Here is a 23,431-nt window from a genome sequence, read left to right as displayed (position 1 = left end):
TATTTCTACTTTTGAATCAAGAGACTATGAATTACATTCTGTATAAAAATCTCCCCTATATGTTTGTTGTGTGCAGGGAATGAGTTGACTTTCACAAGTTGCACATTTAAACTATTTATCATAGTGATACAGTAGAGACTCAATAGAAATGTAAAAGTATGCTTTTCAGGGATAGTAACAATCTACTAGTATCGCAGCCATTGTGGTATCCTTATAATTGGCTGATGATAGTAATACTGTGGATGGATGTTTGTAATGTGAACTACACTAATCTTCTGTTTTAAAGCCTTAATGGTGTGTGTTCACTTACCTGTATCTATCCCATCTACAGTGTGAGTGCAGTAGGATGCTATACTGTTTGAATATATAAATGTAGTAGATTTGATCTGCTGGACTGAAAATGCCCACTTTGTCCTCTCTCATTTGAGAATAAACCTTTTTTAGTTAATAACCAAATAATCTTCAGAAAGAAACAGCTCAATAACATATATCACGTATATCACAGTATACATTATGTACAGACAGTACACAAAAGATTAATTCAGGCACATTATACATTATACTAAAGATCAAGGTCAGTGTTTCCATTAATCATTTTAACAACATATCTACAAAGCTTACAAACGCATTTGAGATTAATGAGACCGACAAGAACATGATTGATAGATGGTAACAACAAATCTGAGAAAGATTTGTGTAAAGGAATGAGACGCTTTCACTAAACTGTTAAGGCAGACGTAAAAACTGCAGAGTTTTACACACAAACACTATTGCTACAGCAAGTTCTTACGAGAGAGAGTGCTGAGTTATTAGATACATAATATCCTCATTTACATTTGTCTGCACACACTCACACCAGGCATGTATTTTACTTGCTGTCTTTGAAGAAGAAACTGTAGGTCAAGCTGTTAAAAGTGCTGACACGACTTTCTGTGGACCAGCCTCAGTATTTCTGTGTCTCTGTTTCTTTCTCTCAGTATGAAGTGATCTGGACTGTGACTTGGAACACAGCACAGAAAAATGCTGAGTTCACTGATCTGGTTTTGAGTTTTTTGCTTGTTACAGAACAGTGCTGAATCCTGACAGTAACAATAGCTGAAAACACACTCAGTTATTGTTCCTTTACTATATCTGCAGTTATTTTGTTGTAGAGATCATCACCATTAATAGGAAATTAGCCATTAAACCAGATTTGTTTCATTTGCATTGTTTTTGTCGTCAATAGTGTAGTGATGATGACTCATGAAAGCCTGCCAGGATATCCAGGAAGTCACAATATAACACAGGAGGCAGCAGAGTGTGTGTGTCTCGCACAAAAATGTGTGAAGATGAACCATCAGTAGGTAATGGCTAATCTGGCTGAGGGACAAGAGGCTGAAAATTAGCTGTACAGCCAACACTGGCACATTGACAGCGATATTGATTAAGATACATTCTCCTTGAAAATTTGACTTGACTTCGAATTTTCAACAAATAAATTATAATAGGCCTCCATGACCTTGTTTTTGGTAAAATAAATAAAAACTAAAGAAGGAGGCAGAGACAGTAAGGATGCTCTATGCCTGAGTTTGCTTAGAGCCAGCTTGCATTTATTAAGCACTGCAGGCAGAAGTTTTATTATAGCCTCATTCATTAATCATATGAAGGCAGATACAGCGATACCCCCAGTAGTAGATTTGTTGTGGTTTTCTAGGTTTAGTGGTGGTTTAGTTTAGTTTGGTGCATTCTTAGTCGAAAAAGGCTTTAGTAGCATGAGCCAGAGCCACGCAACTCTTGTATGTCCAGAACAATTTAGTAATCCTCCCACATCAGATCTTCATGTGTCTAGCCAGATTTTAGGAAACACCATGTTACAAACTGTAGCTGAGCAGACAAGCAGGCAACAGTTTTTGCTGTGTAAATTAGATCACTGGACATTTGGCCACTGAGGAAACAACATTTTAGTTGGAGAATACCAGGGATGTCTAGATCAAGTTTATAATTTTTTTTTAAATTTAATTTTTAAAGTCCTTTTTGAATATCTGTTGATACTGATGATACAGGGTCTGATCCAATCATTAATCCAATACCTACTTGATCTGATACGGAATTAGTGCCCTTCAAATCCTCCGGCTCAATGATATATTGTGAGGAAGAGGTGGAGGATCGATCTAAAAATTCAATTTTCATATATATATATATATATATATATTTGTCATATATATAATATATAAAATATAGTTACTGTATCTTTCAAAACAGTTTGGTAAAAATAGCATGACGTGCACCATATGACTGTAAATGTTCACTTGGACTGTAAGTGTGGTCAGCTTTTTTAACAGCTGTTTGATAAAGTACTGGCTGATTTTTAAATCACATATCCAAGTATGTATGAGCAGCTCACATGCACATTCCTGAGTTGAGCAGAGGGAGGTAGCGGCCCCTTGGTTAAGAACTGTGGCAGTAGAGTAAAAGTTAAGAAGGATCTACATTATTTCTGTTGATACTGATCTGAAAAGACATGCCTGGATTGGCTCTGACGCTGGTCCTTAAGAACGAGTCAAGACTTTCCCTGACATTGCTATGAAGTCATGTTGTGACCTTTGTATGTCTGTCTCTGTCTCTTCAGAATATGACCGCCAGTTAGCCCCAGCAGGAGCATCTGAGTCAGGCATGGCGTCGTCTTCCTACTTGGAGCCCAACCTCAATCACTCTGCCGTGGGTGGTTGTGGAGTTAAATCCAGATCTGGGATGCCTAGTGGTCCTGGTGTTGGTACCAGTGGCTCAGCTGGAGGTCTAGAGCGGCCCCCAGGTTCCATGGACCGGGTTCTCAAGATCTTCCATTATTTTGAGACAAATAGTGAACCATGTACCTGGGCTAGTAATATCAGGCATGGAGATGCTACAGATGTCAGAGTAAGACACAAAACAATTTCTCCTCATGACAACCAATGATCCTCATTTCCCTGCCTCTCACACTTTTCTTATTTATTATTTTATCTTATTGTTTAAACAGGGTGTAATCCAGAAGATAGCAGAAATCCATAAATTGCGCTGTGTGTCATCTCTGGGCCTCCGTCTGACTCATCTGCACTCTGATGCTCTCCACTGGTTACACCCTGATTTGGGCGTGTCTCACGTCAGGGAGAAATATGAGAAACTGCACCCCCAGGAGGAATGGAGGTAAAATTACAACTTCACTGAACTTTCTGTTCCCTGTTTTCTTCTTGTTTTTGTGACAAACAGATAAAGTATCTTTTATTAAATGTTTGCAAAGACACCATGCTAAGATCAGTGAACAGGTCTGGATTTTATAGTCACCAATTCCTCTGTTGGTAGTTTAAATAGGTGCTGGAGGACATAAGTCTTTTTATATCCTCATAATAGATCATCTTCATACAAGTTTAGTGGACTATACACTTGTTTAAGCTGCAAACCAACTAATCACCAAAGTTTTATTAAGCATACCATTTGGTCCCAATGAAACCTTTTTATGCTTTTAATAAACCCATACCAACATATAATATACCAACCTATAGTATACTTATGTCTGCTGTATACAAGCAGTAAAATATTATAGCCAAGTGTTTAATATTTAGTTGCCCCCTTTACCACAAACAACAAGACCACCAGTCTCGCCTTTGTTGAGATTTACAACATTTAAAAATGTGCTTCCTTGTTTATCCGTAACTCCTTGTGAATACAGAGCAAAAATAGTGTTTATATCAATTACTGGATTGATCTGGTCAAGGTGAATTATAGGCACAGACACATGATGTACTATTTTGTGCCTGTTGCTAAATTAGAATTTATTCAATTTATTATTCTCAACTATTTGACAAAGGTGTCTTATGCACTGTTGTAGGGAAGAATGGTCACTGATTCTCTGTGCTCATCATTACTTGAACGCATCTCTGTCTCTTTTCAGCCTACATTCAAACTGTACTGGAGCTTGTCAATCCTCAGTTGATATTATTAACATGCTTCTTACAATTTACCCCATTGTCCTGCAGTTGAATTTCAGCTTAAGTTGTTTAAAGGGAAATTAATTCAAAATGAACAAGTTGTTCACACCGTTGAACAACATGCAGCACAGCAGCTCTGCCAGTTGTTGCAGCTCTGTCTCAGAGGACGGCAGAGCTGCAAGCCCACAGGAGCTTTTGCTGCTGCCAAGCTATTGTTAGAACAGCAGCAGTAGCCCAGGGGATGGACTGACTCTATCTCCCTCCTCTCTCTTGCTCCTTCATATGCTTTATCTCATTCTGCGCTTGCACTTTCCTCACGTCCTTCTTGCCCTCTATCCTTCTTTCTCTCATATCTCTGTTTTCTTCCTTACCCAGCTCGATCTTTTCCCTCAAACATTATTTTCTCTTTTTTCACACTCTCTTTTTGGTTCATTCATTATTGAACTGTGATGTTTTATTTATTTTGTCTTCAGCCCTGATTTCCTTTGTTATCTAGTTGTTAGCTCTCCTGACCCATTTCTCTCCACTTTAGTCACATTATATCAGGTATAACATAATATGTCATATATATGTCATAGTGATTGGCAATCTGGGTGCTTTTTTGACTCAACTAACTTTCAGGTTTAACAGTTTTATGGTCTATGGCATTAAAAGGTTAACACTATCTGTTAGTTTGCAGTCAGCAAAATGTGAAGCCAAGAGGAACATAGTGATTAGAAAATTCAACCAGATCCATAGATGCTCCTCTGTTGATTTGAACATGGACCAAGCCGCATTTTGTTCAACACACAACATTTGTGTTTGTAGTATATTTCTGTGTATGTGTTTGATCATATGCCAAATCTATTAATATTTCTAGGCTATTTATAAAACAATTTAGTATGCTTTATGTATACCAATGCTGGCTAAATTGTTTTGCTTTGTATGTATAAATATAACTACTTTTTGGTTGTTTTATTCACCAGGCTCCCTTTTATTCGACATCAGTCTATAGAAAGTGGTGAACTTTCTCTCATATTGCATTGGAAAAGGAATTTGTATCTTCTAGGAAAGTGTTTTAAATTTAATGTATGTGTTGAATGAATGAATGGTCACTGTTGTAAATGACACAGGTTGTTCAGACAAACACATCCTGTTTTTTCACAAAAAACACTATCCATTTTGAACACGGATATAGTCATTCCTTTCAGTTCTCAGATAGCACAAACTGGGCCAGAGTGGGGGCTTTAAAATGTGTTTAGGTCTGTCTATCCGTCAGCTCTATGTGTGAGTAAGCGTGCTCCTTCTGTCTCTATGCCTCAGGCAGCCAGAGAGGCTTGGATTCTAAATGCTATAGGTTATTTCATCATGTGTGTCTGTGTGGGTGTTTATTTCACCAGATGCTCTCTCATGTCATTTTCAGGTATGAGTTGCGGATGCGGTACCTACCTAAAGGTTACCTCAGCCATTTCTCTGAAGACAAACCTTCTCTCAACTACCTCTATCACCAGGTGAAGAAAAAAGATGAGCCAGAAAGCTCTTGTCCTGGTGAAATAAAGCAACATAAAAATACATTTTGTGTAGAATGATATCTGTAAATTTCGTGAATCAAATTCTCTGCCACATACACCATCTCTTTTACGTTAGGCATACCTTGAACGTGAAAATTCATACACTTGCCTACTTAATAAGACTAAACATTTTAATGCTTTTTAGCTCCATATACAGCCTTTATGGTGGTTGTAGTTATAATAGCTGTGTTGCTACTCTGTGTTTCTGCAGGTCAAGAGTGACTACATGCAACATAAAGCTGATCATGTGGATCAAGATGTTGCTTTAAAACTGGGCTGTTTGGAAATCAGGTAAAAACACACATTTGTTTTTAAGCTGTAGTCATGTCAAAACATTCATCACAATTAATCTGTTCTTGACTATTAGTTCTTGCGTAAATCAGAGATGTTTTCTGAAGATCTGAATCAGACATTGACTACTGAATCCAGTTTAACTGTACTTTGACTCTTTTTCGCTACAGGAGGTTCTTCAGAGAGATGCCAGGCAACGCACTGGATAAGAAATCCAACTATGAACTACTAGAGTAAGATGATTATTGATGATGAGATTATTTCATACACACGTTGTGTGAAAAGTAGATAGATTCAATTTGTGGTTATTAATATTATTATTATATTCTTTTTAGGAAAGATGTTGGTTTGAGAAGGTTCTTCCCCAAAAGCCTGCTAGACTCTCTCAAGGTGAGGTTAAACCAACATAAAAAAGTTTTTGTATGTCTCTAACTGTCCACTGTGTCACTCTAATGCCAGATAATAGAAGAAGCAGTGGCAGAAATGTCTTTGGTAGTCCTAGTGCTACTTAGTTGGCTGGAGGACTGAATGGCTTTTTACTTGCAGAGAGACCAACCTGATGACTAAATGGATATCTGCCGAAATGTCTGATTCATTGATTTTCAGGAATTAAGTTAAGCTTCCTGTTGTCAGTGTTAGTGGGCCTTGTCAGATGTCTATTCTAGGTTCCTTGGCTCTCAACCAACTTTCTCACAGATGTCACTCTTTCGATTGTTTGTTTTCCCTGCTCTTGATCAGGCAAAGACTCTTCGTAAGCAGATCCAGCAGACCTTCAAGCAGTTTGCTAACCTCAATGATGAGCAGAGCATCCACAAGTTCTTTGAGATTCTCTCTCCCATCTACCCTTTTCACAAGGAGTCCGTCAAATGTGCTTTAGGGGTAGGGTGACACTCCTAAGTAGTGCTGCTGCATGTGAAGTTGAATATTTTATTTATAGGTTTTCCATACTTGAAAATTAGTTTAGAAATTGTATTTTTTCAACTGATGAAAACAGATGACAACATTAAAATAGTTTCATGATATCCATATTTTAGTATTAAGTTTGCCATTACTGTGTTTTGATAATGAAACGAATGATATGGCGAAATATGAGGTTTGTATTAATGATTTGCTTCTCTCACTGTCTTTATCTATCCCACTCTAGTCTAGTTGGGTAATCTCGGTAGAGTTAGCTATCGGACCAGAGGAAGGAATCAGCTACCTCACAGATAAAGGCTCAACGTCAACGGTGGGTATGCACAGGCATAAGTGTAGTAAGTTCACAAAGGAACGTATATTCAAAAGACCTTGCTTAATTTATCTACTGTAACTAGCATATTGTCCAGAGGACTTTTCTTCTATAAATGTAATGCTTTAGAGGCAGTCATACTGTATACTGCATGCATTTAATTAGTTCACCATGCTGCCCTCTACTGGTTTGTTTTTACCTCTCTAGAAGAAAGGTTTTCTCGTTTTCTCACTTGCCCAAGTATAGATACAAGGTGATGAAATACCACTAACTGGCAGGTATTTTTATAGACAATATAATCTTCAGAACTCACTATGGCAATACAAAAACATACAGGAAACGGTTGCACACATTCCTGTTCACACATTGAGTGTCTTACTCTTAATGAAAACAGCCTGTTTATCACATTGTCCAATATTTGTGTAATTAATTTACCTGGCCTTCTGAAACATTTTAAAATTTACTCTTGAGGACAGTGTTGGAAGTCTATGATTACTGTGGTTGCCACTGTTGCATGACTAACTAGGACAATGAAAAAAATGTCTCATCGCTGTGCATCCTTGCATGACAGACCTGTTTTTTTCTCTGCAGCCTACACACTTAGCTAACTTCAACCAGGTTCAGTCCATCCAGTACTCAGCTTTGGAGGACAAGGACAGAAAAGGCATCCTGCAGCTCATGGTTGCAGGGGCTCCAGAGGTGAAACACACACACACACACACACACACGTATTAGCCTTCTATATCATGCAGGGTGGTTCCTGTAGAGCCTGTAGTGCTTTCATATAGCTGTTAAATGCAAAGTAAAATGTTTTTTTAATGTGTAACAGACATAATAACACCGTATCTACTCATCAAACATTGTATCTTAAGTTGCATAAATTTTAAATGACATAAAATGAAGGGAAGGGAAAGAAAAAAACAGCACGTGGGGGTTGCTGTTGCCATCTCAACTTAAATGTCAGCATGAGTGTGTCTGGTGAAAGGATGTGTGTTTGCAGCAGACTAGCACTAGTGGAAAAGCATGTGTGCATCACTGCAGAATATCTGTGTAGTGTTTGTGAGTGTATATGTGCTCTGGCAGAAGACGTTATCCCTAATAAAGCTCTCGTTGTGCCACTGTGAAGTAACTCCCTGTCCTACTCTCACACTAATCCTTCTGTGTGTGTGTGTTTGTGTGTATGTGTGTGTGTTTGCAGCCTCTCACAGTCACCACAGCATCTCTGACTGCAGCAGAAAACATGGCTGATTTGATTGATGGCTACTGTCGGCTTGTCTCCTCAGCTACTCACTCCTTCATTGTCAGAGTCCACAAAGGTAGGAAACTCTACGACTCTTGTCATTTTATTTTCTTTATACATCCAAACCTTAATACTTTAGGTGTTTAACAGAATAATAATGGTTAAGTTGTGTGCAGCAGAAAAATTCTCGTTTATATAAAAATAGAAACTTGAAGCAATGAAATAACTGTACACCTTACAGTGTAAATAGTACTTGGGAATAAAATAGGTGTTAACCATCTTTCAAACTGTAGTGTGGTTAGTGAGACATCGTGCTTGTCACTTTGGATAACCACCCTGTGTTTGGCGAGTCATCTCTCTAAAAATAACCGGAGCTTCAAATAAGTGGTTGCAACTCTAACATGAATCCAGTCTATGTTGTATTTAATTTAATGTTCATTTGATCTCTGTAGAGGGGGACAGAGCTCTGCCTTCCATACCCAAGTAAGTCGACTGACTGTTTTGTCTTGTTAAGTCACTCTATCATGTCATATCAGTTTAGGTGATACCAATTCCCTCCATTTTGCTAACACAACATTTTATGTAGTGATTTCACACATTTTGTTTTAAAGCATTTAAACCTAAAGCATGGCAGCATTTAGCTTGTGTTGGGACAATAGCATTATTTTTTTCACTCTTAGCATACTATTTGAATTATCTGAATGGCTCTTTTATAATGTTTGACCCCATGACAGGATGTGGGATTAGCCCTCATTACTCTGTTTCCACTACTACTATTTACACTGCTGCAGCCAATGGCTCATTCAGCTCATACATTGGTTTAAGTTAATTTAGGCCAAATACTGAAGATGATTTTTGCCTCTTTGGTGCAGAGTTTCAAATCATGAGAAGAGGATGGAAAAACGGATGGATGGAGTAAGAACCAGAGCTGTTTGTGTCTCAGGTATGAACCCCATTCTCTCTGCCTCTCTGTCCACTGCCTCTTAATGACAGTGACTGCTAAGAGCCAAATAAAGGGTTCATAGATATGTGTTTGCACCCTGTTTATCCTATAAAGCCTCATCTGTGTGTGCAGTGAAGAGTCCTTGTCTTGCCAGATGTCTTCATGGAGAGCTTTAGTCACTGTCACTCTGTCTTTATTCTGTCTACTGACCTCTGACTAACTTGCAGTTACACAGAATTTTGTGAAAATTTCCTTTCAATATACTGTCAAGTTATTAAAGTCACTAAAACTAATCTGAGCCTCTCTCACTTTCAAACCCTTCTGTCTATGTTTCATGCTACATGTGGCTTCGGCAGGTCACACTAGTGGCGATGGTAAATAACATTACTCATATTAACCATATTAAATTAATAACACAGTGGAATTCCTGACATGTCTATATTTAGCAAACAGTGTGTGTGTACAGTATCTGTCTCTGTATCAGCCTGCAACTGTTTCTGCCTTATCCATGACTCAACTTGTTTCTCTGGAAAAAATTAGCCTTTCTATCCCTCCCCTTTCCTCTCCTGTGTGCTTGTGTGTGTGTCTCTCTCTCTCTTTCTCTCTTTCTCTTTCTCTCTGTCAACCATTGTACTGTTTGTCTCTCATTTCTTATGTGCAGCTATTCAGTCGTGAACATTTATATTGTTGTGCGTGTGTTTGGAGTAGGGCATGGTGACTGTCTTTTGGAAAGGTACTTCTGTCTGTTGATGGTGTGTTTCTGTTACTAGTGGCATTTTCACTTCCTTTTTATCTGCGAGGAGCTTCTTAAGTGGCATGCAATCAGAACATTTTGTATTGATCATTCGTCTGGTTTGTGTTTTGCTGAGGTGGATAACGTCTGAGTTGAAATTTAAATGGCACTCCAAGTCTCTGTTATATTGAGTGGATGTGTCCTTGTTGTCAGCTCTTTTATTGCTCACCTGGTGAGATCTAATGTTTCTTGGCTAATTTTCCCTCTCCACCTTGCTCTGGCTCTGCAGAAACAGACGATTACGCTGAGATCATAGATGAGGAGGACACCTACACCATGCCTTCAAGTGAGTAGAAACACGTACACAGCCACTGTAGACAGCTAATGTGACAAGTGAAGCGACAAAATTACAGGTGTTTGTCTCGCATACTGTGTTTGCATGTAAACATTTGTTCATATGTGTTCAGGTTTGATGATGGAAAGAGGCTTAAAGGTCTTTAGGCAACGTGACCGTGTCTCTGTGTAAAATGGCTGTTATGTTGGGTTGAGATCAGTGAGTGAGACTAATACTCGATAATAATAATAATTCAACTCTATTTTGAAAATATTTGACTTGAATCATTTTGTTTGGGAGCTATTAATATTAACCCTGAACCAGTTAATAGGTGATTTTATTAAACTAGATTTAAGGTATGCAAAGTCAGATTTAATGTTTAAAAAATGATTACATGATGACACTATTCTGTTTCTGATGTCGAAATCAGATGCAGCGTTTAGTGCTTGGTATTAATTAAAAATAACAGCCAATAACTACATACGATGATCAAGTACAGTCTAGGGTCAACAGAAAAAACAATCCACATAACTGTAGAGTAAGCAAAGTATCTTGAAATATGGTTAATTAGCTGTTTAAAGTATTTCATCACACTCAACTGTACAGGTGGGTTTCATGATACACTGTATAAGAACGGAGTATAATTGTATTCATACTTAGAATTGTAAAAAAATGAGGGCCAATGTTCAGAATTTTCCATGGTCACATGCAGTAATCGTATATCAAAGGGGAAGTCAGTTAAACTATGTATTCTGTGTAATATTAGGTCTGCAAGCTATATTTGTTTCCTGTCACAAGAACCAATTTCCTCAGACTGCTCTGACACATTTTCTAGCCACAATATTGACATTACAAATGTTTTTCAAATGGCTCCCTGTCATATTAATTACTGTTATATCACAAGATTTCTTCTTGACAGTTGCATCAGTGTAGAGGCGTATCTAGCCTTAAGATTTGCTTAATCTGCATTAGTACCTGAAAAGTTTCATTAAATATAAGAGAAACATTAATGAGGGGTTGCTGTGCTGAGTAGTGCCTGTTCATCAGCTCACGCAATGCTAAGTGGTGAGGCAACATTTAGAGGCAGTGGAGAAAATGGGAAATACAGCTGGGTTTGGAAGATTTTTACTGACAAATTTCTCCATTTAACCTGCCTCACAATGTTGCATTGGTATCATAAGCACATGTTGTTTCCATGCAATCCGTTTCCAACATGGCTTTGCTTTTTGGTCGTTCATAAATTATAGATTTCACTTTAGTCCATTGGGCTTACAGGTGTAAACACACAACACATACAGAGAGAGCAGGTCAAACAGCGAATAAAAGTGGCTAGATGTTCACACTGTAAATAACCAAAACTAAAGGTTAACTAAACTAAATTCTCTAATATTCTGTTAAACATGTTGACACTCACTGGCCACTTTATTAGGTACACCTGTACAATCTAATTGAATCTAATACAGCTGCTCTCATGAATTTTACTTTTACAAGGTTATAATTTCTTGGTTTTTGTTTTGGTAAAGTCGCAGTGGATGGTGGAGTCGTACTGTGCATTATAGTGCACTATATAAAGAGGTGTTTCTAATTTCTAAACTGAGAAATTGCAACCTTATAAAAGTGGAATTTGTGGCAGAGCTGCTTTAGATCGTACAGGTGTAAAGTGGGCAGTGAGTGTATGTAAATGAGTGATTTAGTTAGAAGTTAGATCAATACACTATAATACATAAAACAGCCAGGATGACATTTTGGTCTTCATGTCAAAACAGAGCAGTTTTGTTGTCTGTTTTAGTTGTGGTTAACAACACATTTCCAAGTATCCAGATGTATATATTTGGCATTTAATATGAAATTTTACACTTGCTAGCAGGGATATGTATCACCACCACACTTCGACAATGATAAATATTCTTGACGTTACATTGGCATAATAACATTTATGGCTCTCTGTACTCACAGCTAGTTATTTCTGTCTCCTATCACTAACCTATTTTCCCAGAATACTATGGACTAGATCAAGGTAATGATTGGAACATACCAAAAGTCTGGTTGTATTGTGATGGCTCTTTGATTTGGTGGTTGTTGTGATCCTTATTTTATGTTTGCTTGCAACTGTAAAATAAAATTCTCAATTTATTTCTGTATCTGTACCCTCCTGTTGCTTTGACCCCCCTCTGTTGATGTTTGATATCTTGTCAGTTTTGACCTAGACTGGTCGAAGCTTCAGTTCCAAGTCCCTGTTGTTGAACACAGATGTTGTTGTGTATCATACATATACAAGAAAAAGGTGGAACAAGCTCATTTTCAGATACATGACAAAACATGTTATAATGCAACAACAACAATTCAAAACTGTTGAAGCCCTTTTACTGCCCTGGGTAACAACAACAGTTTAAAATCATATTTTATATCATTTAACCAGGCATGTTAACTCAGTGCATGTTTCTATTTACAACATCAGCCTATTTGCAGTTTTAAACCCAAACCACTAACAAAAGCAGGGTAGTGCCACTCCATTGTTTAATCATAATGCTTGTCTTTTATAAGATCAGGTTACATGGCGACATTTAGAGGCGGTGCACTCAAGCATTAATTATGGCCAACTGTGCATATTTTTACAGTTTGTTACAGCCCATGTCCACATTTAGTCCCATCCCCACAACAGATATTTTATTGCCTGGCATTGCTGTCTCTAAAAGTCTGCAAATATATAGGACAATAATGATCCTTATAAAGGAGAAGATATGTGAAATGTAAATTGACTTTTTTACAGTAACAGTGTCATGTTTATTAGGCAGAGCAAACCACCAGCCTCTCAACAGCCAAAGTCTCTGTCATGTTTTGATTCCATTTTTCTTGAATATAAAAATGTTCACTTTTACTACCTCGCCTGGCAAAACTTACACAAGAAAATTGACTTGACTATAGTAATGGACAAAAGTTTCTTTCAGACTAAATAAATATCAGCATGTTTTAATTACTTCATTCTAATGCAATCCACCTGACTTGATCCATATTATGTTAGACCTAACATAAAAATTCTTGTTCATCTCTTCTTAGTGTTACTGGCTGTTGTTCATCTGTGTTAGATGTACATGGCATGTCTGGCTGTGGTTTGCTGATGCTGTTGCTGCATGCTTTTGACATTGAGCTATGCTTGAAATTGCTTTAAAACCAAGTTTGTCAGAGAAGAAAGGTGGATTCAGTTTACCAATCAAGAACCTTTAATTAGGATTAATTGTATTTAACAGTAATTGCCAAAATGCACAAAATAACTTTTAAAAAATACTGTATATTAAAGGAGAAAATAAACACACCCTGCACACTTTAAATCACTCTGACAAGCTTGGTAAATACAAGGCACACACAGTGGGCTTTGATGTACATATCAGATTTTCTTATTTGTGGGTCTTTGTGTTTCTGTTTATGTCCACGTCTGTTGTGTATCTAGCACGGGACTATGAGATTCAGCGCGATCGTATTGAGTTGGGACGCTGCATAGGGGAGGGTCAGTTTGGAGACGTCCACCAAGGAGTCTACATCAGCCCGGTTTGTGGTCTCTCCATTTGTCATGTATTAGAAATCTATTTTTCTTACTCTGTGGAAAAAAGCCACTACTACCGCTACTGATTGGGTCACAGAGTCAGGATATATATATAAGTTTCCAACTTGCCTATTGAATTGGATGAAAAGAAGTACTTTAGATGCGGATATATGTGTTGTTATACTGCTGCTGATGTTTTGGATGCATCTGTTTCTTGCAGGAGAACCCAGCTCTGTCAGTCGCAGTGAAGACGTGTAAGAACTCGACATCAGACAGTGTCAGGGAAAAGTTTCTCCAAGAAGCACGTAAGCTCTGTAGAATCCGGAAAAAAGCCCTTTTCGTATAGTCTGAGTAAATACTGACCTTCGTCTCTATTTTCTTTCTCTTCAGTCACCATGCGTCAGTTTGATCATCCTCATATTGTGAAGCTTATGGGAGTCATCACAGAAAACCCTGTTTGGATCATCATGGAGCTCTGCACACTCGGAGAGGTAGCATACTGTTAGTTTACATGGTCAGGTACATGTGCCATATAAGGTTTATTAAAGTCATCACACAGAGTATATGGCTATTTTTTCAGCATTATGGGAAGAATATTTTGAAATAAATATTATTAAACATCTACTTAACTTGGATGATGCGTCCATTGTTCCTAGCTGTTGCTGCAATTTCTATACAGCACTGATTCAAGGACATCCTCTCTTGGTGGACTACTGTTTTGTTTCAAGCCTCTCCCTCTATTCACGCACGTTATATCTCAATCCAATTTCTCTGCTTTCCTTCTCTCTCATCCCTCTGTTTTTTTTCCCTCTTCCCTCCATAGTTACGGTCATTCCTGCAGGTGAGGAAGTACAGTCTCGACTTGGCCACGCTCATCCTGTACTCTTATCAGCTCAGCACAGCACTGGCATATCTGGAGAGCAAACGCTTTGTACACAGGTATGTAAGAGAAGAGTATCCTGAAACTACACACAATACTAGAATCTATATAAGTAAGGAAAGGCAATATTGGGACAGGTTTTAGTTTGTATAGCTAAGTTGTCAGAGCACAATAACTATTTGTTCATCTACAGTAGATGTATTTTACAGTAGTTCATCTTTCCAAATAACTGTGTACAGTATGTACAGTATGTACTGACATAGATGATAATATTATTTTATGACAAATCACCACAGCCTAGTGTTGCCACCTACTGGAGGGATTTTTACAATTCAGCAGTTATGTTCCACTAAAAGTGGAGATGATGAAATGGGGGAAAAGATGCCCTGATATGTGCATGACTATAAGTATCATAAACATACTTGCTGATGTGGAAAACTGAATGGGGGGTTGCAAACATGCTATCCTATTTGCCAAAGTATACACGAGAGTTATAAATTAAAACCCCAAGTGACCTGTCAGAATAACAGTGTAACTGTCAAAGCTCCTAGGAGTTCCTCTCACTCTACTCTACTTGTCATCTTTAGGGACATTGCAGCAAGAAATGTGTTGGTGTCTACAGTGGACTGTGTAAAGCTTGGGGACTTTGGTCTGTCACGATACATGGAAGATAGCTCTTATTACAAAGGTAACACTTCTTTACATAGTGACCCCCACCCCCATAAACACATACTTTGTCCTATCCTTCTAACTTCCTTTGATGTGTTAAAACAAATTGAAAGGCTCATTATTATTCAGTAGACTTGAAGTACTCACTTCTGTTCCTGCCTGTCTCCCAGCTTCTAAAGGTAAACTGCCTATTAAATGGATGGCCCCAGAATCCATCAACTTCAGACGATTTACCACAGCCAGTGACGTCTGGATGTTTGGTAAGTTTAAGTTGCTGTGCTGTTTTTATTTATTTGTTTTGTTCTGTTGTTTTGTTCAGCAGCAGTTTTACTTCAAGTCTCTTTCTGTTTGAGTCTTCACTCTTAGATTTTGCAGCATTTAAGAGCCAATAGGTGACTCATACTGACTGTGTTTTCTGGTTTCCTTTAGGTGTCTGCATGTGGGAGATTCTAATGTACGGCATCAAGCCTTTCCAGGGTGTAAAGAACAACGATGTCATAGGCAGGATAGAGAACGGCGAGCGACTGGCGATGCCCCCACAGTGTCCTCCTACTCTCTACAGCTTAATGACAAAGTGTTGGTCGTATGATCCAAGCAAGAGGCCGCGCTTCACTGAACTCAAAACACAACTGAGGTACCTAATCATGAGTGTGTGTGTGTGTGTGTGTGTGTGTGTGTGTGTGTGTGTGTGTGTGTGACTTTTTGTGTGTTTGTTGATTCTGCACATTTTTAAATGTTTGAATGACTCTTGTTAGAGAGATAGTTAAATTATTGTTCTTTTTTCTATATATACTTATATATAGAAATATATACCTATATACTTTATATCTGCTGTGAATACTACTGCAAGTTTTCCTTTGCTATTTTCCATTAATAGTTCAGGTAAAATACAGGCGTATGCTTTCCTGCTGATGTATTTTCTTTACACCTTCCTAACAGCAGGTGTCACCATCTGTCTGTATTAATCAAGGACAAAGAGCTACATGTGGATGTGGGAATGTGGATTATTGTACTATGACAGCTGTATGTGTAATGTTGCATTTTTCTCTTACCTTCAGTGCAGCAGTGTAATATACATTCTAGTCAGTAACTGATTAGTAGTTAGACAGTTATGCCTTTTTTGTAGTTTTGAAACTGGGACTAAAAAGATATAATGACGTACAAGTTATCACCCTCATCACTTTCAGCCATGAGGGTGTTTGGTTCCACTGACACTTATAGTGGGTGACCAATCTAGCACTCCTCTTGGAAAGTATCTAGTACACAATACCAATAATACCACAATTTCTCCATAATTCATCAGATATGGATGTAAATACACAAATTCAACCTTAATGCGTGTTTTTATAAATCCAGTGTTCAGGAGTCCAAACAAATCTGTTGAAATATTCATCAAACAGCACTTTACTCCTGTTTAGGTTAATGACTTAACAGTTGGTACATGGTAACCGAGACTCGATGATGACAGAGATAGATTAGATGAGAAATCTCTGTCATGACTAGTTTCCTTCTTTAATGATGTATCACTGCCTTGGTGGGTTTGCTCGTGTGTGGACACACATTTGCAAAGGGAGAGACCTGAGCTATCAAGAGACAATATCCAAGGCACGTTGTGGGTCAAATAAGGTAGAGTTAGACAACACTGTTAGTAATTTTAAAAACCCCTAGATTAATCCAACTTACATAGTCATGCAGTGTCATACTACTAGCTTGGCCAAACGGTAAACCATTTATGGCATGTTTTATCAAGTAGACTGGGATTACGTGTTATTGACTTAATAAACCTGACATATTTTATGATTTTACAGAGTGTGAATGTACAGTATTATTAGTGCTTAATCACATGATGTTGACGAACAGATCAACATCATAGTTTTGCCCTTAGCTACACTAACAAGTCAAGTGTAGCTATTCAACATATGTTGCACTTCTTGACTTGATAAGATGTTTGACTTTGATTTGTCTAACAGCATGCAGAGTCCTGTTAGTATAGCAATGCAGCACATCTTAAATCTTCTATCTAAAGTAGATCAAGTAATATTGAAAAACTTTCAAACACAGAACTGAACAATAGTTCGTGTTTTTTTCTCACAAAACAGGGGTAAAAAGATTCCCAGATAAAAAGAAATACAGAGCATTTTTCAGCCAACGTGACTCAATAATTCAGAATAATCCACACATGAACAGACTTGTAGTTTTTGGGAAGTGATGTTACTGTATCACCTCTGATGGTAAGATAGTGGTAGGTGGATAGTAATAGGAGTAGTAATGGTAATAATGAAAAAAAGTTAGAATTACAGATGGTCTGAACTGAGTTCAAATCAAAACTCTACATTGAAAAGAGTTGATCAAAGGTTTGGCTGTTATAGGCTTAAAATACTTTCTTTTATTTTTGGTTGTACAACATATTTAAATAAGGCAAAATACTAATGCAACCATTTAGATTATTAATTTAGACTTGCCAAAAGTTTCAGAATGTCTTAATAAAAAAGGCTTTTTTGACAGGTTGGTCAACACACAAGAAAAAGGATGGTAGCTTTATGCCAGCAGCCCTGGTTCAGAGTGGATAGAATAATGAAGAAGGAACACTACTTCAAAACTTTTCAGCATAACCTTAAACCATCAGCTAGATGGTTGAAATGTGGACACAGTTTTGTGTTCCAGCGGGACAGTGGCCACAAACACACATAAAAGCTAGATGTGAAATGGATAAAGTCCACAAGTTATTAACATTTGGTTAGCTACAAGTACCAGGTTTTCTTTTCCTTCTGTTTCTTAACCATGACAGTGGTTATCCAGATGTTGACTGTCTCTGGTCTAGATACATTTCAGCTAATTAACCACTGGCCATAACAGATGCTACCAACTAAAAGCATTTAAATGTGCTTCATATGTTTCTGCATGCCATCTACATGAAGAAGTTATAATGTGGTTTTGAGATTCAAATTGGGATTTATCTGGAGAAAACTAGTGTGATTTTCTACATGGTACACCACATACTGTTAGTGTTGTGTTTTTACTTATAAACATGTACTGAACTGCTCAGCAAGATGCTATCATTGTTTCCTTCACCATGCACATTCTTACTCTGTCTTGCTCTTTCTCTGTCTTACACACACAGAAACAGGAAAATGTGAGAGCATATTTACCTCCTGTGGTTTTATGAGTTTGCTTAAAACCAGCATGACTCACACCTTAAATACCACCATGATTCCTTCGCCAAATTTTTTTATTGTCAGCTTTCCCCTCTTTTCACCTAATGTTGCTCATTTTTCTCCTTTTACACACCTCTGCTGCTCTTTTTTTATTATCCTCTCCTGCTGAACTCCTTCACCTTTTCATAGTGTGCTCCTGATTCGACTCTGAATAAGTTACAATCCTCCAGTCAGCTCATTAGCCTGATGTATATACTGTAGGTTGTACTGGGCTGAAAACCCAGAGTGGAAAAAATGCACACGAGCAGCATTTGGGCGCTAATCTGACAAAATAATTATGTTTATTTTAATTGTCCAAGATATTTTAACATGAAGCAGAGCTGAGGTGCCCTTTATATTCCTCATCCAGTGTCTTGGAAACCAAGTCAATATTGAGCATGTTCACAGTGGTCACTGACTATTAATAGGAGAAACTCTTGCCATATAAGGTTATACAATTTGGTTTACTCTTGGTCTGGCTTGCTTTTATATGATAATATCAATTATAGGTCTCCCCTGCCAAATATGCAGCTCTCAGCTGCTACTACTACAGTTTTCCTAAATGAAGGACCAACACGAATCTCTGTGTGTGTGTGTTCGTGTGCATATGTGTGTGTGTGTGTTTACACAGTGGGCAGCTGCCAGGAGCTCCAGCTTTCCAACAGAGAGAGGGAGAGAGAGAGAGAGAGAGAGAGAGAGAGAGAGAGAGAGAGAGAAGAGAACTAGACAGAGAGAATGAAAGAAGAAAAGAAAAAAGCAAGCAGAACTTTTTGTTGCTTCACACTCTTATAGTCAAAGCTTGCAGACCAAGGCTTGCTGTGCTCTGATCGCGTGTAGTGATGTAGTGCAGTGTAGTAGAGTGTATTTGTGTCACCCTACCAGGACCAGCAGGAGTTGTCTGTTTAGTGTTGCTGGGATCCTTTGCAATTAATCATGACCTTCAGTAGCGCGTTAGTGCTGAGTGCCACTGGCCTGTCATCATTTTAGTGAATACGTTATTCTGCTAAAAGCTCTTGACTCGATATACACTGTTGCTTTAGGATTGGTCTTATCTGAAGGTAAAGTATGTTTTTTTTCTACATGTTTAGACTTTTTTAGCTGTTGTCTCTGTCTATAAAAGACTGAAAACTATATTTGATACTACTGAGTTTAACCATTTTGTGGGTGCTCTACATGTTTTGTTTTTTTCGCCATACTCCTTTAATGTTTTAGATTGCATTTGTTACTTTACATGTGATTATGACAGATGAGGTCATGATTAGCTACAGAACGACCAAGGATGAAATTGATCTAATGTCTTGCTCAAGAGCGCATAATCTGGGTGGATACCTGCTATCATGAGTTTCTGCCTGATTGAAACCTCACAGTGGACCATACTGTATAGAGAAAATACATTTGCTGTCAGTATTTCAGCTACATTTTTAAATACATATTTTCAAGGCAGCTATATTTAGTTTCTGACCTGCACAAAATGATTCTCAGATCTTAAAACTATGTTGCTTATGATACAATCCTGACCACATACTGCTGAATGGTCTCAGCAGCTCTCAGGTGAGTAGTGCTGTATGTGAGAGGGAAGCAGTGTGTTGCCAAGTGTCAGCCCAGCCTGAGTAAATAAACTAAACAGGCGGTGTTATTCCAGGTGGTGGTGTGGTGTAGGTGGGGGAGGAGATGGTCACCGTTCATGTTGCCAGGTGCTGATGATATTGTCATCACACCAATTCATAGATGATGTCATTTACCGTTAGCTATGAGGCAGGGTGGGCAGGTAAATGATGACAGATTATATTCGCATCAGTTTGTAATGGTTTAACTTTAAGTAACAAAACAAGAGAAACAAAACTCTCAGGTAGAAAAAGTAGATGTAAAATTGATATCAGCTAACAGGAAAGGAAACATTAAAATGAGTTGACGTTTTAGTCAGTGTTCATTCTGTGTGTACAGAATGTGTGCTGTGATGGGAAAGTAGGACTAAACCTGACAAGAGACTGATGTGGACAGGTGCAAGGACACACACACACACACACACACACACACACACACACAGCAGGAGACAACAGAAGAGGAGGGTAACCATGTTACTAGAAATAGCTCTCAGCTTTGTTGTTGAAGAGTGTCTGCCAGTGTGCAGAGTGTGTATGTTGGATAATTGAACCATTCAGTTTTCTGTTTTGTGCAACTGTCAGCTCTTCAGCAGCAGCTCCTTCCTCTGGGAATGTGGATTTGGTTTAGCAGCAGTTTTCCCAGGGATCAGGTCACTGTGAGTCATTTTGTGTGGTATCTTTGGCTACATTAGACCTAAAGAATGTTGGGTTAGGGGCGTGGGACTATGCTAAAGCTCAAAGTGACTCAATTTGTTCTTAGAAATGATTTAGTACATTAGCTGCTGCAACATTTTTTCCTGATGAAGTAAAACATGATGTCTGTGTGAATATGTGTGAATATACATGTGACAAATGTTAAAACATTTATTTTTAACCATTTTTAATTAAATAAAAAATGCATCATGATAGCTGACCATCCCAGCACTACTGCAAGGGAGAAACATGTCAACCAAACTGTTGACACTAGCTTGAATCGTTTGGTCACTTTAGCTGTTGCACTGACTATTATTAGGATGTTCGTCCAGGGATGAACTTTTGTACTATCAAGAGACTGAGCAATTGAGCTGTCGAAGTCTGTATAGTGATGCACTCAAATAATAAGGAATGCTGTGTGTGCATGAGTTTTGTGGTAGTGAAATGTGCATCTGTGTTGTTTTTTTTCGGTTTTCGACGAGTTTTATATTTGCAGCAGAAGGCAAAAATTATTGAAGGGAACATTTGACATGTTTTAGGGAAAAATGTAGGTATCACATTCTTTCTCTAGCAAGAGACTCGGGGTATTGTCAGTCTGACTGTTTCATTAAGTAAATCCCAAGATGGGACCTTCTTTTTTCTCATCTATGAGTCTATTTCCTGCATTAAATGAGTGAAATTGAATTAAATAATGATAATTATACTATAGAAACATACTAGTACCCTTTCACATGTTGCATCATCTTTTCCTCCCTTGTTTCTAGCACCATATTAGAGGAGGAGAAACTCCAACAAAAGGAGAGGAACAGGATGGAGATGAGGAGACAGGTCACAGTTTCCTGGGACTCTGGAGGGTCTGATGAAGCACCACCAAAAGTAAGACATTACATGTGTTTGTGTCTTTGTCTTCTGTCTGTGTTTATATCTGAGTAATATAGAGTCTGAAAGCACCCTGATCATTGTCACACACACACACACACACACACACACACACACACACACACACACACACATTAGTTAAGGACCACAGCCTCTCTGATAAGGTTTTATGGAATTTTATTGATGTTATCTACTTTTCTGTAATGGCATAATTAATATTTAAGCATTGAAATTCATGCACACAAAGTTCAGCTGTTCATTCATTTCCTTTAATTTGCCTCAGTTTGTACCAGTTTGACTCTTGGTGCTAAGTCAAATCGTAGCTGAGGTCATTTAAAAAGTGAGGTTTTCTTAATATAATGGTCAAAGTCAAGAAAAACAAATGTGAAATGTTTTCATTGGAATTATAACAATCTAATCAATGGAACATAATGAAGATGACTCTTTTGAACACATTAGTGAAACTGGAACCATATGTACGATTAAAACAACTTTGTTTGTTTGTTTGTTTACATTTTATTAGCTTAGCCTTTCCTCTTCAGTGTGAATATGCGGAAAGTCTACCAAAATGTGAATTTCCTAAATAATTTGATGTTACACATATGGCAGTATTGATGTTATTCTTTTTGCAAGACCACAAACCCCAACCCCACCCCTCCTCCTCCACTTGTACAATGATTCCACACCTCTCAGCTTGTTGCCCCAGCTGCTGACTGCTTCAACCTCACTTACTGCCCCCCTGCCTCCGCTGTTAGCGCCTGTTAACTGCTTCTTTTGGTTACAACTAAAACCATATGTGTTGAAACGGTAGTTCCTAACACTGAAAAGTTTTTTAAGTATTCAGTGATGCAGTGCAGTTTCCCATTCCTGAAACAAAATATTGTCACCAGAATAAATTATTGCTACATTATGTAATTCTATTTCACAAGCTGATAATTAACAACCTCTTCACTGCAGTTTCTTTGTAGACCTAGTTGTGCATATCACGCACCTCAAACCTGTCTTTTTCACTTGCTCACTACATGTCTCAGTCTTCTGTGATATCTTTCTTTCTGCCTTTTCTTCCCATACCTTTTGTCTTTCTGTTTGCAGCCCAGCCGCCGTCCCTCACTGCAGCCCACCTTCAGTCTGGATTGTCTTTCTGCTCCTTCTCCTCACCACCACTGCCATCAAAACCAACGCTTTGCCTCACAGCTTTCCCTCTGCCTTGGAAACCCTCACCCTTCATCTCTTTGCACATCCTCTCACCTATCCACTCCTCCACTCTACTCATCATCTCTGCAGTTTCCCCATCACGTTTCCTCCCCTCCCACTCCTCAGGCTCAGACAGGTCCTATTCAAAACACCAATTACTATAATCACGCTTTCTCTCAGTACAACACTGCGTTGAATCCTAAATCTAAAGCCAATGCAAGTGTGTCCCTGCAGTCTCAAACTAACTGTTCTCCACCTCACACTAATGGCAATGGCAGCTGCATACACAAGACAAATCCTCCTTCCAACATCCATCTGCTCTGTTCAACTAAGCCACTGTCAAACAACTCCTACAATTTTTGTTCTCACACTCTCCCAGACATCCGGCCCAAAGCGAATTCTAATCCCAAAACCCTGCAGTTGACCAACTTTTATTCTGACAACCAAACGAATCCCACTACACCACTACAACCTGACTCTGACCCCAAGACCCAACACTCTGCTGGGCTGTCCT

At 38.3% G+C, this 23,431-nt stretch overlaps 1 protein-coding gene across 12 annotated transcripts in view; it reads left to right on the top strand.

The window, feature by feature from the left end:
* LOC113169487 (focal adhesion kinase 1-like) overlaps positions 1–23,431 on the top strand; it is a 50,458-nt gene that overhangs the window by 13,701 nt on the left and 13,326 nt on the right. For 2 of the 12 annotated variants that reach the window (XM_026370910.1, XM_026370914.1), the window contains exons 3-25: positions 2,609–2,895; positions 2,996–3,162; positions 5,347–5,434; positions 5,706–5,785; positions 5,956–6,018; positions 6,121–6,175; positions 6,524–6,664; positions 6,930–7,013; positions 7,605–7,712; positions 8,212–8,329; positions 8,706–8,736; positions 9,126–9,196; positions 9,553–9,570; positions 10,219–10,275; positions 12,260–12,280; positions 13,712–13,809; positions 14,025–14,109; positions 14,195–14,295; positions 14,628–14,743; positions 15,272–15,372; positions 15,524–15,613; positions 15,783–15,987; positions 21,609–21,720. In XM_026370910.1, the coding sequence (XP_026226695.1) occupies positions 2,609–2,895; positions 2,996–3,162; positions 5,347–5,434; positions 5,706–5,785; positions 5,956–6,018; positions 6,121–6,175; positions 6,524–6,664; positions 6,930–7,013; positions 7,605–7,712; positions 8,212–8,329; positions 8,706–8,736; positions 9,126–9,196; positions 9,553–9,570; positions 10,219–10,275; positions 12,260–12,280; positions 13,712–13,809; positions 14,025–14,109; positions 14,195–14,295; positions 14,628–14,743; positions 15,272–15,372; positions 15,524–15,613; positions 15,783–15,987; positions 21,609–21,720 (2,297 nt within the window). Of the gene's footprint in view, positions 1–2,608; positions 2,896–2,995; positions 3,163–5,346; positions 5,435–5,705; positions 5,786–5,955; positions 6,019–6,120; positions 6,176–6,523; positions 6,665–6,929; positions 7,014–7,604; positions 7,713–8,211; positions 8,330–8,705; positions 8,737–9,125; positions 9,197–9,552; positions 9,571–9,800; positions 9,949–10,218; positions 10,276–12,259; positions 12,281–13,711; positions 13,810–14,024; positions 14,110–14,194; positions 14,296–14,627; positions 14,744–15,271; positions 15,373–15,523; positions 15,614–15,782; positions 15,988–19,310; positions 19,606–21,608; positions 21,721–23,431 lie in introns of those variants that run through there. The other 10 variants (XM_026370921.1, XM_026370912.1, XM_026370922.1 and 7 more) reach the window with 8 other exon arrangements.

Source organism: Anabas testudineus, chromosome 16 (assembly GCF_900324465.2).
Source record: "Anabas testudineus chromosome 16, fAnaTes1.2, whole genome shotgun sequence".
In the NCBI taxonomy this organism is placed as follows: Eukaryota; Metazoa; Chordata; class Actinopteri; order Anabantiformes; family Anabantidae; genus Anabas; species Anabas testudineus.
Note: the sequence above shows the minus strand (reverse complement) of the source record. Positions and strands in the feature narration are given on the sequence as shown.